This window comes from Cotesia glomerata, linkage group LG9 (genome assembly GCF_020080835.1).
Source record: "Cotesia glomerata isolate CgM1 linkage group LG9, MPM_Cglom_v2.3, whole genome shotgun sequence".
NCBI lineage: Eukaryota > Metazoa > Arthropoda > Insecta > Hymenoptera > Braconidae > Cotesia > Cotesia glomerata.
This window is the reverse complement of record NC_058166.1, coordinates 17,021,063-17,044,587: the sequence shown is the minus strand read 5'-3', so window position 1 is coordinate 17,044,587 and position 23,525 is coordinate 17,021,063. Positions and strand designations below refer to the sequence as shown.

Sequence of the window (23,525 nt, the reverse complement as noted above, 5' to 3'; positions counted from 1 at the left end):
CTCTTGATGAGTGTAAAATAAGGATGACCTTATACCTTTAAAAACTTCAATAGTTAAGAAAGTACAGCGCAATTTAACAAATATCTTGTGAAATATTGACATTTTTAATGATATAAGCTCATCCCGACATTACACTCATCGAGACCTTTCATTTGAGTACCCACATCAATTTTTCATATATTTCACATATTTACATATATGTGTATATATGAAAAATATATCAAAGATGCATGTGGATATTCAAATGAAAGTTCTTGATGAATGTAACATCAAGATGAGTTTATATCTTAAAAAATGTCAATATTTAATAAATGACGTTGTATTTTGTCTACTAATGACATTTTTAAAGATATAAGCTCACCGCGACATTACACTCATCGAGACCTTTCATTTGAGTACCCACATCAATTTTTCATATATTTCATATATTTATATGTATGTATATATGAAAAATATATGAAAAATGCATGTGGGTACTCAAACGAAAGCTCTTGATAAGTGTAACATCGGGGTGAGCTTATATCTTTAAAATATATATTATATATGAAAAATATATCAAAAATGCATGTGAAACATGCATAAGAAACATTTTTCTTCTAAAATTAAATATTAAACAAATTTTATTTCAAAAATTTTTTATAGAACCAATATTTCTGCCCTAATATCAAAAAACCCATAAATATTTCAAAACTGCGGCAAAAAATTATTTAAAATTTCGTCCCTAATAATTATAATTAAAATTACCTATTTTTCTTTACACCTTGGTAATAATCTTAAAAAATTTTAGTATTTGAATCCGCCTCGAATGTTAATTGTTTGGAAAGTTTTGTTTACGCACACGGGTCACGATCGAGCTAGATCCATTTGATCGGCTCCCACTACTCCCTTGTTTTGTTCCTTGTATTGTTTCCGGAATATTGAGACCAGTTTCTCTAGTGATTGCCCAAGAAGGCAAGACGTTTGATCGCGGAAATATTTCTTGTCAAAAATTTTCCCTAAAAGATTTTTCTTCAATTAAAACAGTCTTCTAAAATTAATAACAAGCCTATTAAAATAGCAAAAGAATTGAGTACTCACGTAACAAAAAATTCCTACTGTAAATTTAACTTGTACGTGACTTCCTTTGGCACAATTTATCCAAAGTTAACATCTTGGACAATGGTAGCGGAATTAGCGGGCATTCCGGTAGTTGTCAGCGGTAAAGACAAGTCATCATCTGGATTGACCGAGTCTTGTGAATCAGAAGCGAGTGAAGAAAAAAATAACCGGCCAAGATGGATTAGAACAGCAACGCGTGATCCTGTTTACACAGTTCTTGACCATCGAAATCCTATTTATAAAAATAACAACAACAACAAGTGCTTAGAAATAGCGATAAGTGCTGTAATTGTGAAAAGTGAAGAAGAAATTAAAGACTTAGAGCCGCTGTACAGTGTTGTTAACAAGCCGTCAAAGCTTGACGTTAATTTGACCAAAGAAGAAAAGGTAAGAGAAGAAATACTGAGCAAGCAGCTAGAACTTCACAAGTGGCTTGAGTCAGGAGTCGCTGAAGAAATATTAATGGAGGAAAAACCGGACCCTTGGGCAGCTCCGGGAATTTCTGTCCCTCGAGGCGTAATTGGAGTTGTTGGGCCTTATGGTAGGGCTTACATAAATCCCAATGAAAAGCGCGAGTTTATGCTGGAAGAAGAGCTAGAAGAGGTTGAAGATATTTCAATGCGGGAAGACATTTCTACTGCCGTTGACTCCATTGACGGAAGATACAAGTCTGAAGATGATAAAGACAGTCATATTGTGAAGAAAGAGATCAATCGCAGACCCAAGTGGAGGGTTATCAGTGAGATTGATGAAGAAGAAATAATTAAAGAGATTACTATGGATAAAGAAACTCTTGATTCCCACCAAGAAATCGATGATATCTACGGTGATAAACTGCCGAAATATATTCCTAAAGACAATTATGATAACGGTAAGAATTGCAATGGAATCTGGAATAAAAATTTATATTTTAAATTTACTATTTAAACTCTACACGTATTACGGTACTTAGTGCTACTGTAGTCGGAGATATGTAAGTACCGGTAGAAAAATCAAGGCGTGCATAAACAAAACTCTGACGCAAACTTTGATTGTTTGCCATTTTAATATTCCTAGGAGATTTTTTGCTATGAATATTTATTACAGACTGGAATGTAAGTGGTTATTTGCACTTGAGAAGAAAACTCGGAATTTTAAACCATGACCTTCTTCAATTTTTTAGAGGTTTTTTTTGGATAAAAAATGGTTATAAGAATTTTATTTAGCTTTTTTGTTATTAAAAAAATCGGTAACTGGACTCTATATCCGCGGAGAAAATATCTTTAAGACAAAAAATCCGCGGGATAAAAATATCCATGGATAAAAAATCTGTGGACAAAATATTTTTAAGTTAAATAATATTTTAAAATCAAAATTAAATTAAAATCCGAACAAAAACAGTTTCACTGTAGAATATCGCGCCAAGCTCACGTTTATAAGACTATTAATAAAAAAAAAATTTTTTTTTCTTTACAAGAAGATATAAAATTAAAAAAAAAAACAATTAAGTAATTAAGAAATTAAAAAACATTTTTATTATTTATTTTTATTAATATTTGAGTTCTTGTCCGTAATTAAAATGTTTCAAACAACTTAATCTTGGGAATTTTGGACAAATTTTGTTCTAAATTTAAAAATTAAAAGAAACAAAATCGACATTCTAATTAGCAAATTGTCTAACTACATTTTAAAGAATTTTCTATTTGTATAAAAAAAAAACAGTTAGTTCAAAATTTATTATCACTTAAAAAACCATTTAATATCATTAATATCTAATAGAGATATAATATTTAGGTTTGAATCATTCAAATAATTGATAATTGGATTATTTCTACATCAAAATGTTAAAAAATCACCCTCTAAAAAATAAGGAATTAGACAAATTGCTAATTAGACCGTCGAAATGTTTTACTTTTTTGTGAAATTTGTAAAATTTATTTATTAGGACTTGAAAAAATTTGAAGTAAACAATGACGTGTTTTTTATTTACATTAGAGAAGAAATAAACTCGGAATTTCATACCATGACCTTCTTCAATTTTTTTAAGAATTTCTTTTTGTATAAACAATGATCATAAGAATTTTATTTAGCTTTTCTGTTATTAAAATCTGAACAAAAACAGTTTCACTGTAAAAAAACTCGCGCCTACGTTTACAAGACTATTTAAAAGAAATTTTTTTTTTGATTATTAAAAAATATAAAACAAAAAATCCAGTAATTGATATGATTTTCGGGAATTAAAAAACATTTTGTAAATTAAAAAATTAAAAGAAACAATTTTAGAACGTACTTGGTGAAGAAATAAACTCGGAATTTCATACCATGACCTTCTTCAATTTTTTAGGAATTTTTTTTCGTATAAAACATTATCATAAGAATTTACTTTAACTTCTCTGTTATTAAAATAAATTGTTTCTTCATGGAAATTAAATGAAGTAGAGTGAATAATAATACAGAATGATTTTAAATTAAATTTTTAGATCAAATTATTAAATATTTGAGCTATTTTGGATTATTTACAAACACTTTTTATCAACTGTAATTATAAGCAGTATTTTTTTTATTTTTAAAGGACAATAAAAAGAATTTTAAACATCAAATTTAATTTGAAATTAGGGAAAGTCCGGTTCTATTTATAAATTTTTATCGGAAGATAATAAAAAGAGAAGCGGTTGACCTAAATCGCTTTAAATCTCGGGTTGTGCGGTAAACAAGTACTTTCTTCTTCTTATCACAGTTTAAATTAAAGTTATCCTGATTGAATAATAAATTAATGAAGAATATTCCACAAAATCAATTAGATCCGAATCTCTGCACTCAAGGATTTATTTATATTTAATAAGCTTTATTAACTGTTAATAAATGATTTTTTAACATAATAGAATTTAATAAATATTTATTAACAGTTAATAAATTATTTATTAAATACGATTTATTAAATGTTAATAAATATTTTTTAACAGTTAACCAATATTTATTAACAGTTAATAAGTAATTTATTAAATACAATTTATTAACTGTTAACAAATATTTATTTAAAATAAAAAGCAAAAATAGCAATTTTCTTTTGAGACTTTTTATAACCCCATAGCTGGAATACATGATAATAATTATTATTTAATTATAATTAAATTCACTAAATAAATTAACCTTTTTAATATTTAAAAATATAAAAGATAATTATGAGCTGTGATATAATTTGGTATTTTACAGTAAACGTTATTATAATGTAGTATAATTAATGCAAATAATTTATAAAGATGATTTTTGTCTATAAGCAATCTTGATATTATATGATATTGCAAGCGAAACAAATTCACTCACCAAAATATTTATTAACTGTTAATAAATATTTGTTAATAATTAATAAATACTTATTAACTATTAATAAATGTACTTTCTTCCCAAATAAATATACAATATTTATTGAATGTTAAAAAATATTTATTAAAATTTAATAAATTCAATAATTGTCTTCAAATAAATTAAATTATTAATAGTTAATAAATCCTTTTATCAGTGTGCGGAGTGAATAATTGAATTATTCACCAGAGTCCTGATTTTCTGTAAATATTATTCCGTTACGACATCTGCCGTTACGTATTAAGCGATTCAGTGTCGTTAGACAGAAGCCCGGATGATGATAATGGTCCAATCATGACTTAGGTGGATTTTAAACGCTTCTGCAATTACAGTTAGAATCCAATCTGCTTTTCAATTGGCACGTGTTCCTTTCACAATCAGTTCTGCTCCTGAAATATATATTTAGTTTCATTTAAATATTCATATGGTAATTTATATTGGGTTTTTATTTAAATAAATGAGTACTAGTTTCTTAATGGACTTGTCGTTTCCTGATAAGCCGGTTATGTTGGTGGTTTATGGAAGAAATAGTTGAGACTATTGAAAATCTGGAGACTTCAATGCTCCTCAGTCTGGTTTTAGACACTCAAATAAACACATCGTAGTTTTTTATTAATAATTTCGTGTGGTTTTTTTCTATTTAAAAAAATAATTAACAAAATAAGTGAGTGTTTTATAATTAAAATAAATTTAATTAGATTCTCTATTTCTTCTTTAATTTTTTTTAAACTAATTTTATTATAAATAAATTACTTGAGTTAAAAAAAACTTTAATATTTCTTTAGAAGAAATATTTTAACCAGACTAAATTTTAATCAATTATTTTTAATATAAAATTTTTTTTATCTATCATGAATTTTTATTAATTTTGATTTATCGGCACTAAAATAACACACTTAATATCTCCTGAATAAAATTGTTTGACAGTTTAAAAATTACTTACTTTTAAATTATGACTGAAAAAAAATACCACTTATTAATATATAAGCAGTGAAACATTAAAAAAACCTGAAAGAAAAATTATTCATTATTAATAAAATTTTTTACTATTTCTTCTTTTTTATTTTAATTTTTAATTTTTATATTTCTATAATTTTATTTTAATTATATCTCGCTATTTTCAACTTTCAATAATTATTATTGATAAATATTCTTCACTATTTTTAAATTAAAAATATTCTAAATTCTTTTTTACAACTTGTTCTTATTTCTTCTTTAGTATTTATACCCTAAAATAAAAAATAAAAATAATTAACAATTTTTTATATGAATAAAAATAATAAAAATAATTAAAAATTGTTTATATCAATAAAAATAATAATTGTCGGAAAATAATAATTTCCTAGTATTCTAAAATTATTTTACAGTTTAAAAATGATTTAATTTTAAATTATGGCTGAAAAAAAACCTACTCATATTAATATTATGATTAATATATATGATTAATATTAATCTATAAGTAAAGAAACATTAAAAAAACCTGAAAGAATTTTTTTCATCGCCTAAGATAAAGATCCAGAACGACTTAAAATTAAAATTAATTCCAAATGCAATAAATTATTAAAAAGCAATAAATAATCTATATTATTAAGAGAATAAGCAAAATTTTGTGGCCACCGTATTTATATGATAAAATGGGTTTTTACCCACATCAATTTTTTATATATTTATATATATTATATATATCGCGTGACTAATGCAAAAAGGGCGCATAGCTACAGGTTAGTAGGGATCCATGCTAAAAGGGCGTATTAAAAAATTTTTTTTTGTCATTCTTCTTGAAATCACTTGAAACACAAAGATCTGTAAAAAAAAAAAATTCGAGTATACTAAAGCTAAAAGGGCGTAACTCAAGACATGCGCCCTTTTAGCTTTTAGAAAAGTAGTGCCTAAAGCTAAAAGGGCACATAAAAAAAATTTAAGTTTTTATAAAAAATTTTGATAAATAGCTTCACAAGACATAAAATAAAAAAGTTTTATGAATAAAAAAAAATTTTTTTAACAGCCGATCCCTACACGGAAAGAACAAGATGACACTGGGTATCATCCCAGATTATACTCAGTATTATCTGTGGCGAAAAAAAATTTCAGATAGTAGCTAGAAAAATCCAGATTATACTGCGTGATATCTGGATTATACTCATTGTAATCTAGATTATACTAACTACTATCTGAAATTTTTTTTTTACTCAGTATAATCCGGGATGATATGCAGCTTTATATTTATCTTTTAGACAAAAAAGAATTTTGAAAAAAACGCTCTGCTACGTAATAGAATTTTTACCTATCTATTTCGTATAGCAGGGTGTTTTTTTCAAAATTCTCATTTGTTTAAAAGAAAAACATAAAATTTTAATAGCTTTATAATCATGAACGCACCGAGGATAGTACCGTTTCTTGCAGTGAGTGCGACGCGAGAAAAAAAGGGGATCGGCTGTTTTTAAGTACTTAAACAATATTGAAAAAATAATAATTTTTAACTATTTTTATACAAGCAATGGATAGTTAAATTAATCGAAAACTAATGGGATTGAAATAATTTTCAAATAAAAAATAAATTAATACAATCACGCATATTTTGCAATTTTTTAAAAATATTTTTAATTGTAATTTTAAAAGAGTGTATGTTGAGTTAGAATACGCCTCTTTCGTGTGAATCTACCGTTTTTTTTTTTTTTTTATTTTTAGGCTAAAAATGAGCACTTTAATGAATTATTTAGAAAAAAAAATTTATAAGCCCTTTTAGCTTTAGGTCATAAAATTTTGAAATTCCTAAAGCTAAAAGGGCGCATAATTAGAGACATACGCCCTTTTAGCTTTAGGAAATCAACGCTTGATTTTTCGACGAAGAATATGTCAACTAGTCGATTGGTGATAAAAAAAAATTATGCGCCCTTTTTGCATTAGTCACGCGATATGTATATATAAAAAATTTATGAAAATGCATGTAGGTACTCAAATGAAAGCTCTTGATGAAAGTAACATCGGGATGAGCTTATATCTTTAAAAACGTCAATAGTTAAGAAATGACGTCGTATTTTGTCGACTGATGATATTTTCTACGATATAAGCTAATCCTGGGTTACACTCATCGAGACCTTTTATTTAAGTACCCACATCAATTTTTCATATATTTTATATATTTATATATATTACATATATGTATGTATGAAAAATATATCAAAAATGCATGTGGGTACTCAAATGAAAGCTCTTGATGAGTGTAGGATCAGGATGACTTTATATCTTTAAAAACGTCAATATTTACGAAAGTATAGTGCAATTAAACAAAAGTCATTATTTAATAAACCAAAATTTTATTTATTTATATTTCACAAGTCCCGGCAGTCCCATAGTGACTGCAATGTTGCTAGTAAAAATATTAATCCGCTAACAGCAAAATCTTGATTTATTTCTTACTTGATTATTTTTACTTTCATTAAATAAAAACTTCTCGGAAATAAATCTAAACACTTCTTATCTCAGCACATATGAGCATTAATCAGTTTAAATAGAGCCATGTAACGCATTACATCCAATAACGTCGGATATGTTAAGTTAAACATGCTTTCTTTCCTCAATTTGAATGTATGGCGGATTGCATGTTAATTATTAGCATAATTAATTATTCTGTGACGGTGCGTTAAATTTCTCGCATAGAACAGCGCTCTTTGATTGATTATGACTTGAGTTCAAATTCTTCAGTCAAATACTTTCTTAGTTTCGCATATCAATCATTGTCTTACTCTGAATTCATCTTTGTCTTTCGACAGCAATTCTTATAGGTACATTTAATACTATTCTTTTTTAAATATTTACACTTGTTGTAAATGTTTCCAAGAGAAAAATAGCTACCGCATGACAGCACTCGTGTAATGTACACTCATACCTGCTTATTATATTCAGTGCATCAATTTAACGGATTCACGAGCGCGTACTCCACTCTGTGTTGTTATTATTTTATTTTATACATTTATCAAGTCTAATGAGTTTTTTAATACTTGATCTTCATATTTAAAATATTCAATGAAGAAAACAATAAATATTAATAATCAAAACGAATGTTTAATTACTAATTACTGTATATTAGTATTCAAACAATTAAATTCTTCTCTTAAAACTGTCGATTAGTTTCTAGAAAATTTATCACAAACGAAATAACAAGTATGCAAATTACTGATATTTTTATTAAATAAGGTGTGATAAATGAAGGAGGTATTCAAATGTAATATTGATAAAATATATGCAATTATCGAGACGAATCGTTCATGGATGTGTGAATTGAGATTGAAGAAAGTTGTTTAACAATACAACTTACTTCTTTTACTTTGACTTGATAGTTGTTAAGTAGTAAATAATAATAGGAACGTTGATTTTACTTCATGGATCGGATCTTTATTCCTTTTTAATTTTATATATACGCCTTCAAGCTTTTCCTTTCGTTCTATTGTCTGCTATTATTTTTATTCTTCATTTTATTTATAAATTCTATTTTTATTACTTGTATTTTTAAACCTGGATATTAATTTTTTATTATTTCTTCTTTTTCATTTTTATTTATTTCAATTCTTATTTTTTCATCATACAACACTACTTTTAATTTTTAATATTGATCTTCCAACTTAGCTAAAAATTGTTCATTGTATTTAACATTTTTTCAATTGCTTACAATTTCTTCTTTAGCATTCTTATATTTTTATTATACCTCGCTATTTTAATTTTCAATATTAATCTTCCAACTTTTAGTAAAAATCAGTAATTGTATTTAACATTGTTCAATTTTTTCTTTTTCATTTTTATATTTTCATTATATCTCGCTATAACCAATTTTCAATATTAATCTTTTAATGTTTACTAAAAATTATTCATTGGGTTTAAAATTTTTTTCAATCTTTTATTATTTCTTCTTTTCCTTTTTTATTTACTTTAATTCTTATATTTTCATTATACCTCACTATTTTTGACTCTCAATATTAATCTTCCAACTTTTGTTAAAAATCATTCAACATTTTGTATCATTTCTTCTTTTGCATTTTTATTTTTATATTTTCTTTATATATATTTCACTATTTTTGATTTTCAATATTGATCTTTTAACTTTTGTTAAAAATAATTCATTGTATTTAATATTTTTTTCAATTTTTTATTTCTTCTTTTCCATTTTTATTTTTAGGTAGATTTCATAGAAATCAATCTTTTGTGGTCCTCATGTTGGAATTTACTCGGAATTTTGTCGTAATATCTCTTAACTAGTCGAATAAAGCTCAAAAATAACGTTAGTTAAAAAATTTATATATGCATGTATATATATATATGTAATATAACGCAAGATGTTGCCGCGATTGTGTCTACAGTTCTTGACGGATCTAGATGAAATTTGTTACACATATTCTATAGATAATAACCTTGGATGAGTTCGAAGATGAGTGAAATCCATCAATAAGTTTAGAAATGGCAGCTCTTTAAAATTATCAAAATAGTGAAAATCACGTTTTCGGTGACTTCATTGATGTATAACTTTTGATTGAAAAGAGATACCTAATTTGTGACAAATTCATGTGAAAGCTCATGAAATTACCTTTAATTTGACGTATATAACATTGACATTTTGACCATTTTTAGTTATTTTATCAAAGTTAAGAGTTCTATTGAACCATTTTCAGGCAATGTGTAGTGCAACCGACTTATGAATGTTATTCTGTTGAGAATTCTCAACAGATCCTAATGAAATTTAGTATGCAAATTCTTTACACAATTAGCTTGCATGAGCATTAAAATGAGTGAAATCCTTCGTTTAGTTTAGAAATAGTAGCTCTTCAAAATGATCAAAATAGTAAAAATTACGTTTCCGGTGAGTTTATTTATGTATAACTTTTAATAGCAAAAAGATAGCTGATTTTTGATAAATTCATGTAAAAGCTTACAAAATTACTTCTAATTTGACGTATACAACGTTAACTTTTTGACAATTATTAGTTATTTTATCGAAGTTACAAAAAATTGAAATCTACCTTCCACCTCGGGCGGAGCCGAATGGCTTACTTTTTATGTTCTTATTATACCTCGATATTTTTAATTTTAAATATTGATCTTCAAACTTTTGCTAAAAATCATTAGTTGTATTTAACATTTTGTTCAATTTTTAGTAGATTTCATAGAAATCTAACTATTGCAATGGTCCTCATGACAAAACTTTTGAAAAATTTTGCTATATTCCGACTTAACTCGACGAGCTGAGTCAGAAAATACATATGGTTCAAAAGTTTATATATGTATGTATGTATATATATATACGATATAACGCGGCTTGTCACCACGATAGCGTCGTCAATTTACAATGGATCTTTACCAAACTCAACATACTTATTCTACAGATAGATACTGAAGTCAAGTTCGAAGATGAGCTTAATCGGTCAAGTAATTTAGAAATGCCATGATTTCAAAATTTTCAAAATCATAAAAATTCATATTTCTTCACTTTCTTACTCGAATAACTTTTGAATGGGATAACTTATTGAAATTCTGTAAAATACATCTGAAAGCTCTTTAAATAAGCTTCAATTTGAGTACTATATCATATGTGTAGTCTCAAAATTATGTCCTATTCCGCTATGCCAATTATGAAATTTTTAATAGATTTCATAGAAATATCATAATTGTCAATGAAGTATGTTAAGTTTGAAAAATCATGGCATTTCTAAATTACTTGACCGATTAAGCTCATCTTCGAACTTGACCTCGGTGTCTATCTGTAGAATAAGTATGTTGAGTTTGATAAAAATTCATTGTAAATTGGCGACGCTATCGTGGTGACAAGCCGCGGTCGTTTCCGATCGCAGTAATTTTTGGATTTTTACACTTATTACACTGATAGAAGGATTTATTTGTATTAAAAAAATATTTGTTAATAGTTAACAAATCATTTATTAGAGACCATTTTTTAGTATCAAACAAATATTTCTTAGTATTTAAAATGATTTGTTTGTATTTAATAAATCAGATATTCATTTATTAAATATTAATAAATCTTTTTAAATACTAAGAAATATTTGTTAAGGACTAAAAAGTCGTCTCTAATAAATGATTTTTTAAATATTAACAAATATTTTTAACTATAAACAAATCCTTCTATCAGTGTATGAAATCTACTTCCATTTCGACTGCCGAATGGTCTTTTTTTATTTCTTCTTTTGCATTTTTATGTTTTCTTTATATATACTTCATTATTTTTTATTTTTAATATTGATCTTCAAACTTATGCTAAAAATAATTCATTGTATTCAACATTTTTCTCAATTTCTTCTAATTTCTTCTTTTTGATTTTAATTTTTAATTTTTATGCATCTAGAATTTTATTTTAATTACACTTCGCTATTTTTAACATTCAATAATTATTCTTGATAAATATTCTTTATTATTTTTAGATTAAAAATATTCTAAACTATTTTTTACAGCTTGTTCTTATTTCTTCTTCAGTTATTTTATAACTTAAAATATAAAATAAAATAATAATTATTACAGCAAACAATGAACCGCATGACCGTGATAGCTTGAATGAAACTGGAAGCACAACAGGCGGCACAGCAGAGGGCAATCCAGGAAACAACCGCAGTGATAAAGCTGGCCCTAGTGAACCAGCAGATACTAATCAAAGTGCTAAACCAACTTCCACGACGGCACCACCCCGATCTCTCGTTTCTAGGATTCTCGCACGCGCGAGATCTCCTGACGATCTTTTAGACCAACCAGAGCCTTAGTAAGTTTTTTTATTAAAAAAAAATATTACAAAATAATTAAAAGAAAAAATTTCACATGTAAAATATTTAAAATATTTTACGTGCAATTTTTTTTAAGTATTCTTTTACTTGTAATTTAATTAATAAAAAAAAATCAAAAATTTTTTAATGTCGGCTAATTTTAGTATCATAAAAATGAATATACATTATTTATTGTTTTAAATTTTAATTTATATAAGCTATTATTTAATTATGACATTAAAGCTGTGATTTGAAAATTTGTTAATTTTATTTAACAAAAAGATTTGTTTAAAAAAATTATTTTTAAAAAATTAATTTATGACACTAAATTTAGCTGTCACTTAACAATTTTTTTTATTTTTTTTTAATAAATAAATTATGGCAAAAAAATATTATTAAAAAAATGGACTTGTAGAAATTTTAATAAATTAAAAATGCAATTTTTTAAGAATAATTTTTTAAAACAAATTTTTTTACTGGTAATTTAATTGTTTAAAAAAAGCAAAAATTGTTGAACTTTGGCTAATTTTATCATCATATTAAATCATTATAATTTTTTGTAGTTATCTAAACAAAAAAAAATCCTGAATCTAGCAGACATTAATTAATTTTTAGAATAATATTAAAAAAAAGAAAATTTAATAATTTTTTAAAATTAATAATTATTAATTAAATATTCATTTTGTTTTTATTATAAAAAATTAATGTATATCTGCTAGATTTAAAATAATAACAAAAATATTTAATCTAAATTATATTTCTTCTAGCTCCCAACTATGGATTGTCCTGTCAAACGTCTACGGAGAGCTGATAATAGTCCTGATGATGGCACTGTGCCTAGCAGAAGTAATGGATACTCCTGTTCAACTATTAACCCTCCAGGTAAGCCTCGTAATTTTCAGCACATAGTTAACGCGAATCAAGGCACATGTCCTGACGAACTCGTGCTCGGTATCTAATCACTCGATCGCGACGTAAGATTTCTAATTCGCTTGTATTTGCGAAGTGAAATCGTTGTACAATAAAGGCGCTTGTCTTATATGTACTTACTGTTTGTACTATCAAAACTTGATTTACTGTTCTATTCTTTTGTATTATTGTATTATAGGTTTATTATATAGTGTAGATAGTAAGGATTGTTATTTTTATTTTTATAACAACTGTTAAACCGGAAGTCTGCTCCGTGATTATCTTTAGAAGTTTATATCTTCAGATTATCAAACTATCACTATCGGTTTCCGGTTAACGATGTATTATTAATATCCTTTTATTTTTTTTTTAGTAATTGAGAGAAAGTGTGCAACTTTATTCGATCTAACATTCACTTATCACCGGATTATTTTTCAAGTTCAATATTCATTATTAATTATAGAAAAAAAATTTATAATATATACGTGACTGAATAAAGTAGTCAGTACTTGTCTCGGATAGCTTAACTGGTAGAGCCCTTGGCGCGTAACCGAGAGATCTGGGTTCGATTCCCAGTCTGGGCTGTCTGGTTATTTTTTCAATTACGGAAAAATTCCCACTGAGTAGGTCCCCCGCTTTTTCCCTATCCGTTCTTTCCCAACTCCCTTAAAATTTGCTTTAATATGGCCATAATAATAATATATAATTTTATTTTTTTATTTATTAAAATATATAGAACTAAAAAAGATTTTTTTTAAATTGCAATTATAGTTTATCAAGTTTTTTACAAATGAAAATTTTTTTTAATAATTTTTTCAATAAAATAAATTATTAAATATCGGCTAACTTAATTTTCATTAATCATATTGAAATCAAAAGACATCTAATTATTTTTAAAAATTAATTCACTAATAAATTATTTCAAAAATTCTATCTTAGCAGCTCTAAAAAATTATAAATACAATTTTTTAAAAATAATTTTCTAGACCTAGTTTATAGTTAAGCAAAAATAAAAAAATTGTCAAGTGTCTGTCAATTTCTATTTCATCGATAACAATAAAAAACTGACATGAAAATTAAATAAGCTGACATGGGAAAATTTTTTTATTAAAAAAAAATTAAAAGAAAAAATTTAAACGTGTAGATAATTTGAAGATTTTTAAAAAATATTTTTTTACTTATAATTTTTATCAATAAATTATTCAAAGAAAAAATGGAATTAAAAAATAGACATGCAGAAAATTTGAAAAATTTTAAATGCAATTTTTTTACTTATAACTTTTATTGATTAAAAAAACATTCTGCTAATTTTAGTATCATAAAAATCAAAATTTTTAATAATTTTTTTAGTAAAAAAAATATTTCTTCAATGCAAAATGTATGTCTATGCATATATTATTCAAAACAAATCTTTTTTATTTATTTTTAGAGAATTGTCCACATACTTGAAATTTTCTGAACTAACCTTGTGGTTAGTAAAATAATAAAAAATTACAAGATTCATTTAAAATTACTGATGTGAGATCTAATTTAAGTTTTACAGGAGAGTAGAAAGTAATCGCAATCCACAACGTGTAATTACACTTATTGCTTGACCTAGACCTTGATGGTTAACCAACATCAAGAATGCTACGTCTTAATAAATTCCATGAATCAGGATAATTTCTTCCAAGACTGAAACTAAAAAATGAAAATGAAACTAATTTTAAATTTATAACACTAAAATCAGCAGACTTTTGACAATTTTTTAAATTTTTATGACAAATCAATTGTACTTTTGTATAATAATTAAAAAATGACATTGTATCTTGTGAACTATTGACATTTTCAAAGATATAAACTCATCCTGATGTTACACTCATCGAGAGCTTTCATTCAAGTATCAACATCAACTTTTCATATATTTCATATATTTATATATTTCACAAATACCATATATATAAAATATATAAAAATTGCCATGTGGATACTTAAATGAAAGGTCTCGATGAGCGTAATATCAGGATGAGCTTATATCTTTAAAAACGTCAATAGTTAAGAAATTATATTGTATCTTGTCAACTAATGACAGTTTTAACAATCTAAGCTCACCCCGATGTTACACTCATCGAGACCTTTCATTTAAGTACCCACATCCATTTTTCATATATTTTATATATTTAAATATATTATATATATGTATGTATGAAAAATATATCAAAAGTGCATGTGGGTACTCAAATGAAAGCTCTTGATGAGTGTAACATCAGAATGAGCTTATATCTTTAAAAAGGTCAATTGTTAAGAAAGTACAGTGCAATTTAACAAATATCTTGTGAAATATTGACATTTTTAAAGATATAAGCTCACTCCGACATTACACTTATCAAGACCTTTCATTTGAGTACCTTCATCAATTTTTCATATATTTTATATATTTATATATATTTACGTATATGTATATATGAAAAATATATCAAAAATGCATGTGGGTACTCAAATGAAAGCTTTTGATGAGTGTTACATCGGGATGAGCTTATATCTTTAAAAACGTCAATAGTAAAGAAATGACATTGTATCTTGTCAACTAATGACATTTTTAACGATCTAAGCTCACCCCGATGTTACACTCATCGAGACCTTTCATTTGAGTACCCACATCAATTTTTCATAAATTTTATATTTATATATATATTACATATATTTATGTATGAAAAATATATCAAAAGTGCATGTGGGTACTCAAATGAAAGCTCTAGATGAGTGTAACATTAGGATAAGCTTATATCTTTAAAAAGGTCAATAGTTAAGAAAGTACAGTGCAATTTAACAAATATCTTGTGAAATATTGACATTTTTAAAGATATAAGCTCACCCCAATGTTACACTCATCAAGACCTTTCATTTGAGTACCCACATCAATTTTTCATATATTTTATATATTTATATATATTACATATATGTATATATCAAAAATGCATGTGGGTATTCAAATGAAAGCTCTTGATGAATGTAACATTAGGATGAGCTTATATCTTAAAAAACGTCAATAGTTAAAAAAGTACAGTGCAATTTTAAAAAAATTTTTCTATTTTGTTCCAGAGTGTGTTTCTGATGTATCTCTACGTTGGAAGTATAATCGTAATAATAAGTATTTACCTTTGGGTGCTGGTCGACAGCTGTGGAAGTCTGTCAGGTAGCAGAGATGACATCGAGCTCGGCGGGACCTCGCTCACGAGATTTGGTTCCCTAAAACAAGCTCACATTTCACGGTCTCGCACCGCTCCAACAAGTTTCTACATCCGTGTCGGAGCTTTACGTAAGAACAAAGAAAAAACTGCTCTTATTTTTAAATAATTTTCATAACTAATTTGTTACTTAATTACAATTCTCCAGTATTCGGTCTGGCGACGCTGGTCTTCAATGGGTTGGAAATGGCGATGCATTCATTGATGCAAGGAGCTGAGTGTCTTAATGATATAGTTTTCGTTCACCCAGCTCTCCATGGGATGTTTACTTTTTTACAAATGCACTTTCTTTTTGTTAACTCACAGGTACGCTTACGTTTTAAAAAAAAATAGTTATTAAATATTAGTTATTAATCATTTTTGCGCTAGGTGTTGGTAGAACGCTTTGGATTAGCAGCGAGATTCGGTTTCATTCATTTAGCTGCTACGAATATCGCTGTTTGGGCACGTCTTGTTATTTGGGATTCTGCGTTAGAGTGGACGTACTTTGTACACTTAGCACAAAGAGGACAGGATCAGACGTCTTCTCTGAGTCTAAAAGGTCTTTCTGGATCACTTACTAGACATACTCGCGATATTTTTGGTAAGTTTCATTTAATTTGCTTATAATTGTTTTTAAAATTTAGTATTAATAGTATTTAGTACTTTAGTATTTTTTAAATTCAGTACATCAATTTAATTTTTGCAATATTAATTTATAAAAAAAAAAAAAATATACTTTCAGGACATTCTTCAGAATATGTCGTTGGAAAATACCAACCAATATCAGATGAAAAAATTGCACAGGTAGTTACTCTTCAAGAGTGCTTAAACACCAACACGTTAGGCCAATTATGGACATCAAGCATGTCGTTTCTTTACCCTTTTATTGTACAATTTAGGTAAGTTAATTAATTTCATTTTATGTTGAAAAAAAAATATCTTTTAGTTCTAATTTAATAAATGAGAAAATTAAAAATTTCGGCTAAGTTTCTTATAATCTATATTATTAAGAGGGTAAGATAAATTTTATCTCCAGGAGAGTCATATGATAAAATCGTTTTTAAATGAAATTTAGTGTCATTGCTAAGGTCTTGACATATAAGGTTTCATATAATTCTCGCCGACAATTCATTATGATAAATATTTAGGCTGCATTCAAAAATGCTCTCTCTCTAGATACATAAATAAAAAATGACCTTATATCTTGTGAACTATTGACATTTTTAAAGATATAAGCTCATCCTACCATTACACTCATCGAGACCTTTCATTTAAGTACCCACATCAATTTTTCATATATTTTATATATATATATATATATATATATATATATATATATATATATATATATATATATATATTTATATATTTATATATATGTATGTATATATGAAAAATATATCAAAAATGCATGTGGGTACTCAAATGAAAGGTCTCGATGAGCGTAACATCATGATGAGCTTATACCATTCAAAATATCATCAGTAGACAAAATACAAAGTAATTTCTTAATTATTGACATTTTTTTAGATATAAGTTCATCATTATCTTACACTCATCCAGAGCTTTCATTTGAGTATCCACATGCATTTTTGATATATTTGTCATATTTACATATATACAATATATATAAATATAAAAAATATATGAAAAATTGATGTGGGTATTCAAATGAAAGGTCTTGATGAGTGTAACATCAGGATGATCTTATATCTTTAAAAATATCAATAGTTAAGAGAATACAGTACAATTGAACAAAAATCATTATTGAAAAAAACAAAATTTTATTTATTTACAATTAAAACTTTAATTCTATATTTCAGTTTAATAGCAGCAGCAGTAACGTTTGTGATGGGTCAAAACGTAGGAAGAAATCGTTTCTCCCACAAGCAAAAATTCCACAGCGTGAAAGACTTGACAAGTCACACGCGGGTAGGCTGCGACGGAGCAAGTAAAGGTCTCTTTCTCGGGATCTTAAGTATGACAGCTGGAATAGTAGTGATTTTAATCTTTCTGGTAGTACGTGAAGACGAAAACTTTCCACCTGCGACGCTGTCTTGGCTCACAAGCGGAACGCTGATAGGAATTTTGTCACTGAGCGGAGTGATGACAGCCAGTGGTCTAGTTCAAGTAAGACAAATGTCGATAGTCTCGCGAGCACCTGCCTCGCTGGACAACATTTTGTCAAACATAGCGATCTTCGGTGTACAACTTTATTCCATATTTACCGCGGTGGTCTGTGCCTGTTTCTTGGCAACTGTCGACGGAGAGCATGAGACAGACAGTCGCGGCCGACATATCATGCTGCTGACAGCGTCAGTGCTCCAGCTGGTCCAGTGTTTTGCTCAGAGCACGCTGATAGCCGAGGCGTCAAAGAGATCTTGCATCACTCGGTACCAAATGATGACCAAGCCCGCCCGTCAAGTCATCACCTTTTTGCTGTTCAGCAATGCAGTGCTCTGGGCCTTTGACACGGTGGTCACTCAGAATTGGGTCTCGCAAGAGATCCAGCTCAGGTTCTTCGGCGTTCTGGCCTGGGGAATTATTTCTAGGATTTGTGTACCCTTGCTGGTGTTCTACAGATTCCACAGCTGTGTTTTGTTGTTGGAGATCTGGAATAAGTGCTACAGAACTCCCAGAGGAGAGTTACCACTCAACTGACGGCACGTCTCGTCGCAACGTTCTAGGTACAGTCTAATAAATCTAGGAAAAATTTACATTATTACAATATAATTCCAGGATGAGCTTATATCGTTAAAAATATCGCCAGTGGATAAAATACAACGTCATTTCTTAATCATTGACATTTTTTAAGATATAAGCTCATCCTGATGTTACGCTCATCGAGACCTTTCATTTGAATACCCACATCAATTTTTCATATATTTCATATATTTCACAAATATAAGAAATATCATATATATAAAATATATGAAAAAATTCGTGTTGGTACTCAAATGAAAGGTCTCGACGAGTGTAATGTCAGAGTGAGCTTATATCGTTAAAAATATCATCAGTGGACAAAATACAACGTCATTTCTTAATTATTGATATTTTTTAAGATATAATCTCATCCTGATGTTACGCTCATCGAGACCTTTCATTTGAGTACCCACATGCATTTTCATATATTTTTCATATATACATATATGTAATATATATAAATATAAAAAATATATGAAAAATCCATGTGGGTATTCAAATGAAAGGTCTCGATGAGCGTAATCGAGGGTGAGCTTATGTCGCTGAAAATATCATCAGTAAACAAAATACAACGTCATTTCGTAATTATTGACATTTTTTTAGTTATAAGCTCATCCTGATGTTAAGCTCATTGAGACCTTTCATTTGAATACCACATGGATTTTTTCATATATGTCATATATTTTACAAATATATCATATATATAAAATATATGAAAAATAGATGTGGGTATTCAAATGAAAGGTCTCGATGAGCGTAACATCATGATGATCTTATACCATTAAAAATATCATCAGTAGACAAAATACAAAGTAATTTCTTAATTATTGACATTTTTTAGATATAAGCTCATCATTATCTTACACTCATCAAGAGCTTTCATTTGAGTATCCACATGCATTTTTGATATATTTGTCATATTTACATATATACAATATATATAAATATAAAAATATATGAAAAATTGATGTGGGTATTCAAATGAAAGGTCTCGATGAGCGTAACATCATGATGAGCTTATACCATTAAAAATATCATCAGTAGACAAAATACAAAGTAATTTCTTAATTATTGACATTTTTTAGATATAAGCTCATCATTATCTTACACTCATCAAGAGCTTTCATTTGAGTATCCACATGCATTTTCATATATTTTTCATATATACATATATGTAATATATATAAATATAAAAAATATATGAAAAATCCATGTGGGTATTCAAATGAAAGGTCTCGATGAGCGTAACATCAGGATGAGCTTATATCGTTAAAAATATCATCAGTAGACAAAATACAACGTCATTTCTTAATTATTGACATTTTTTACCAATATGAAATTTTTAAGTAGAGTAATATAAAATAATTTTAAAAATTGCAGACCTCAGTCAAGCAAACACCGCACTAACAAAAAAAGGAAGCAAGTAAAACTGGAATGTCCGACCCACCGAATGCCCAGTGGCCTAGCTTGCGATCCAAACCCTCTTTTCATCGACGACTCAATCCACTACATCCAACCGTACATCGACAGCGGCAGCTGGCTGTACTTGGAAACAAATCCCGCGATTTACCCGTCCAGTTCGAGGGAATCTCACCACTATCGGCATTACCATCACCATCTTCCTCGGCACCGTCGTATCGCCAGTGACCCTGGAGGACTGATTTATCTACAAGACCCAAATCGCAGTCACTGTCTGCATCACCGTCGCGGCATAAGTCTCAGCGGTGATTTTATTCTTGAAGATATTATTGATGAAGAAAGTATTTTTCCCGAAGATACTGAACCGAAGACACCGACCTTCAGAAAAGTGCCATGGCATCCTAATTTGCACATGCTCAAAACTAGACAAACCTAGTTGACTTATTATTATTATTATTTTAAATATCAATGGCACAATTTATTTTTATTAATTATTTTAATTATGTCCTCCTTAAATGTGCAATATTAAATTTAAGTTTTATGTACAGAATTTATTAATCATGGCTCTATTATTGTTATGTATTATTATTATTATTATTAAATATAACTCAGCATTACTTGCGCTAAATATTAAAACTCACTTGAATAAAACCGAGTAACAATTAGCGTAAGTAACGGTAAGTTACAGCCATTTTTGGGTCATAAGATGTGGGTAACAGATTTTTAAAATAATTATTAAATTTATTGTTAATCTATTGTCGTTGTTAATTAACGATAGCTTTGTAATAATAATAAATTTACTTTGTTTTGAAACTGTCCGGCAAGCTAGAAAGTTAATAAAAATTATTATTTATATACGCATAAATCAATTATTTATTATTCTTCTCTTAAACAGTAATAGTATACAGTAGACTGTGTCGCTGTATTTTTTACAAATATAAATAATGCTGTGAAGCGGGAAAGAATAGCAGTTACGGTAATTATTACGTGAAGCGTTCCACATTCACGTAACAGGATATTGGTAGGAAAGGATTGAGAAAGGAATGTGGAGAGGATCATCTTAATGTGAGTTTATAGAATATGCGAGAAAAAATTATTAGATAGCTCGGACTGGGATTCGAACCCAGAACCTTCCGAAGACATGTCGGCTACTCTACCATTTGAGCTATCCGGTCTGTACTAAATTTCCTTTCGCTTATTTTATATACATTAAGCCACACCGTCCATCTTACGGCAAGCATTTTTTACAAATATAAATAATGCTGTGAAGTATTTAGTATTTTTTAGAAAAAAAAATTTATTTACAACTTTCCGCTTCCTGTTTAAAAATATTCATTGAAAAAAATTAAAAAAATTCGCTCTATGCAAATTATATATCTAATAGGATAAAAGACCCCATTACTGACACTTTCTTTGATTTTGGTACTTATTCAATTAATGAAATTATTAATTTTAATAATGAATATATTATTTCTGATTTTTGAGACCTTTAGATGAAAAAAATAAGGAAAACGGTTGACCCTGAAGGCCATCCCTGCAACTTCCCGCTACTTTCGTAATTAAGCGCTCAAAATCGCTTATTACATTTTTGAGCTCGAAGAGCTCAAAATATAATTTATGTGTCATTTTGAGCTCTCCGAGCTCAAAAGTCTGATAGAAGTTTAACAAAACACTATTTTTTGAATTTTTAAACCGCAATAACTTTTGAATGAATGAACCGATTTTCACAAGGTCGGCGGCATTCGACGCAGTTTTTTAAATTCTATGATACATTTTTAAACACAAATTGATAAGACCGGAAGTTACGTTGTAATTCGAAAAAAACACTTTTTTTCGATTTCTTTCGTCAACGATAACTCACGAACGAATCAACCGATTTTGATCAGATCGACGGTGGCGATCGACGTGGTTTTTTTTATGTTAAAAGCTGATTAGTTTTTGGAATTGATCGGTCGAGCCGTTTGAAAGTTATAAAAAAAAAACCACATTTGGAAAAATTTTTTTTCACAACTTTTTTAAGATTTCTCAAAATACAGACGTACAGACACCACCGCGGGAATAGTCAGGGCAGCTTCCTAGGACCTCAAAACGTTGAGATATGATGAAAACTCGATTTTCGAAAAACGGGGTAAAAACAATAACTTCCCGATTTTTGAAAATTTTCAATTTTCTTAGCGGGAAGTTAAAAATTGTTAATTTTTATTCCAAGTAGAACATTTTTTCATTTAAAGAAAAAGTGCCACTAATAGGGGTTAAAGGTGTCACTAATTGGGTCTTTTATTTTATAGATATATACTTAGAAATTGACATCAATTGGAATTATTGAAAAAAATTCAAATCTCATGACAGTGAATTTTTTTCAATGAATATTTTTAAACAGGACTAAGAAAATTGAAAATTTTCAAAAATTTGGAAGTTATTGGTTTTGCCCCGTTTTTTGAAAATTGAGTTCTCATCAGATCTCAACGTTTATTTGAGGTCCTAGAAAGCTTCCCTGAAAGTATTCACGATTAATTCGAAAGGGCTTGACCAAACTTAGATTTTGAATACAATTTGCACCGATTCGCACCAGTAGATTTTGAGTAATTCCAAAAAAACTAAAAAAAAATTTTTTCTAATGTGGTTTTTTTAGAATAACTTTTAAACGGTTCTACCGATCGATTCCAAAAACTAATAGGCAGCACTTTAGCCGAAGCTCGCGCGCTCTAGTGTAGAAAATATGTACAAAATAGGAAAAAATTTGCTAATAATATAAATTAAGCAAGATTATAAAAAATGGAAAAAACGAAGTATGATTTTTGGACCAACAATAGTGATAAAAATATTTACGGTCAGAATGATTCGAAAGGCAAAAAACATAGAAAGAAAGTTACAGGGCGTTTTTTTTTTTTTTTTTCTGACAGTCTAGTATACAGCCAACAACTTGTATCTCACACTCCACACTCCATACTAGAAACATAAAACAAGAAATTTATTACAGAATTTTTTATTTTTATTCTATTTATGAATGTTTATACATGAAAAAATAAACCCGCTGAAAATGAGTTTTTTTTTTCATAGTTCTTATACTTAAAAAAAAAAATCTCTA

The 23,525-nt window shown here is 27.8% G+C and overlaps 1 protein-coding gene across 1 annotated transcript; it reads left to right on the top strand.

Annotated features, from left to right (window-relative positions):
* The first annotated feature begins 1,046 nt into the window (after positions 1-1,046).
* LOC123272095 (proton channel OtopLc-like) lies at positions 1,047-20,528 on the top strand. Its single transcript, XM_044738731.1, has 9 exons — positions 1,047-1,969; positions 11,962-12,196; positions 12,965-13,079; positions 16,188-16,404; positions 16,482-16,639; positions 16,703-16,916; positions 17,058-17,214; positions 18,139-19,002; positions 20,399-20,528. The coding sequence occupies exons 1-8, from the start codon at positions 1,159-1,161 to the stop codon at positions 18,974-18,976; spliced, it is 2,745 nt and encodes a 914-aa protein (XP_044594666.1). The 5' UTR covers positions 1,047-1,158; the 3' UTR covers positions 18,977-19,002; positions 20,399-20,528.
* Positions 20,529-23,525: the final 2,997 nt, after the last annotated feature.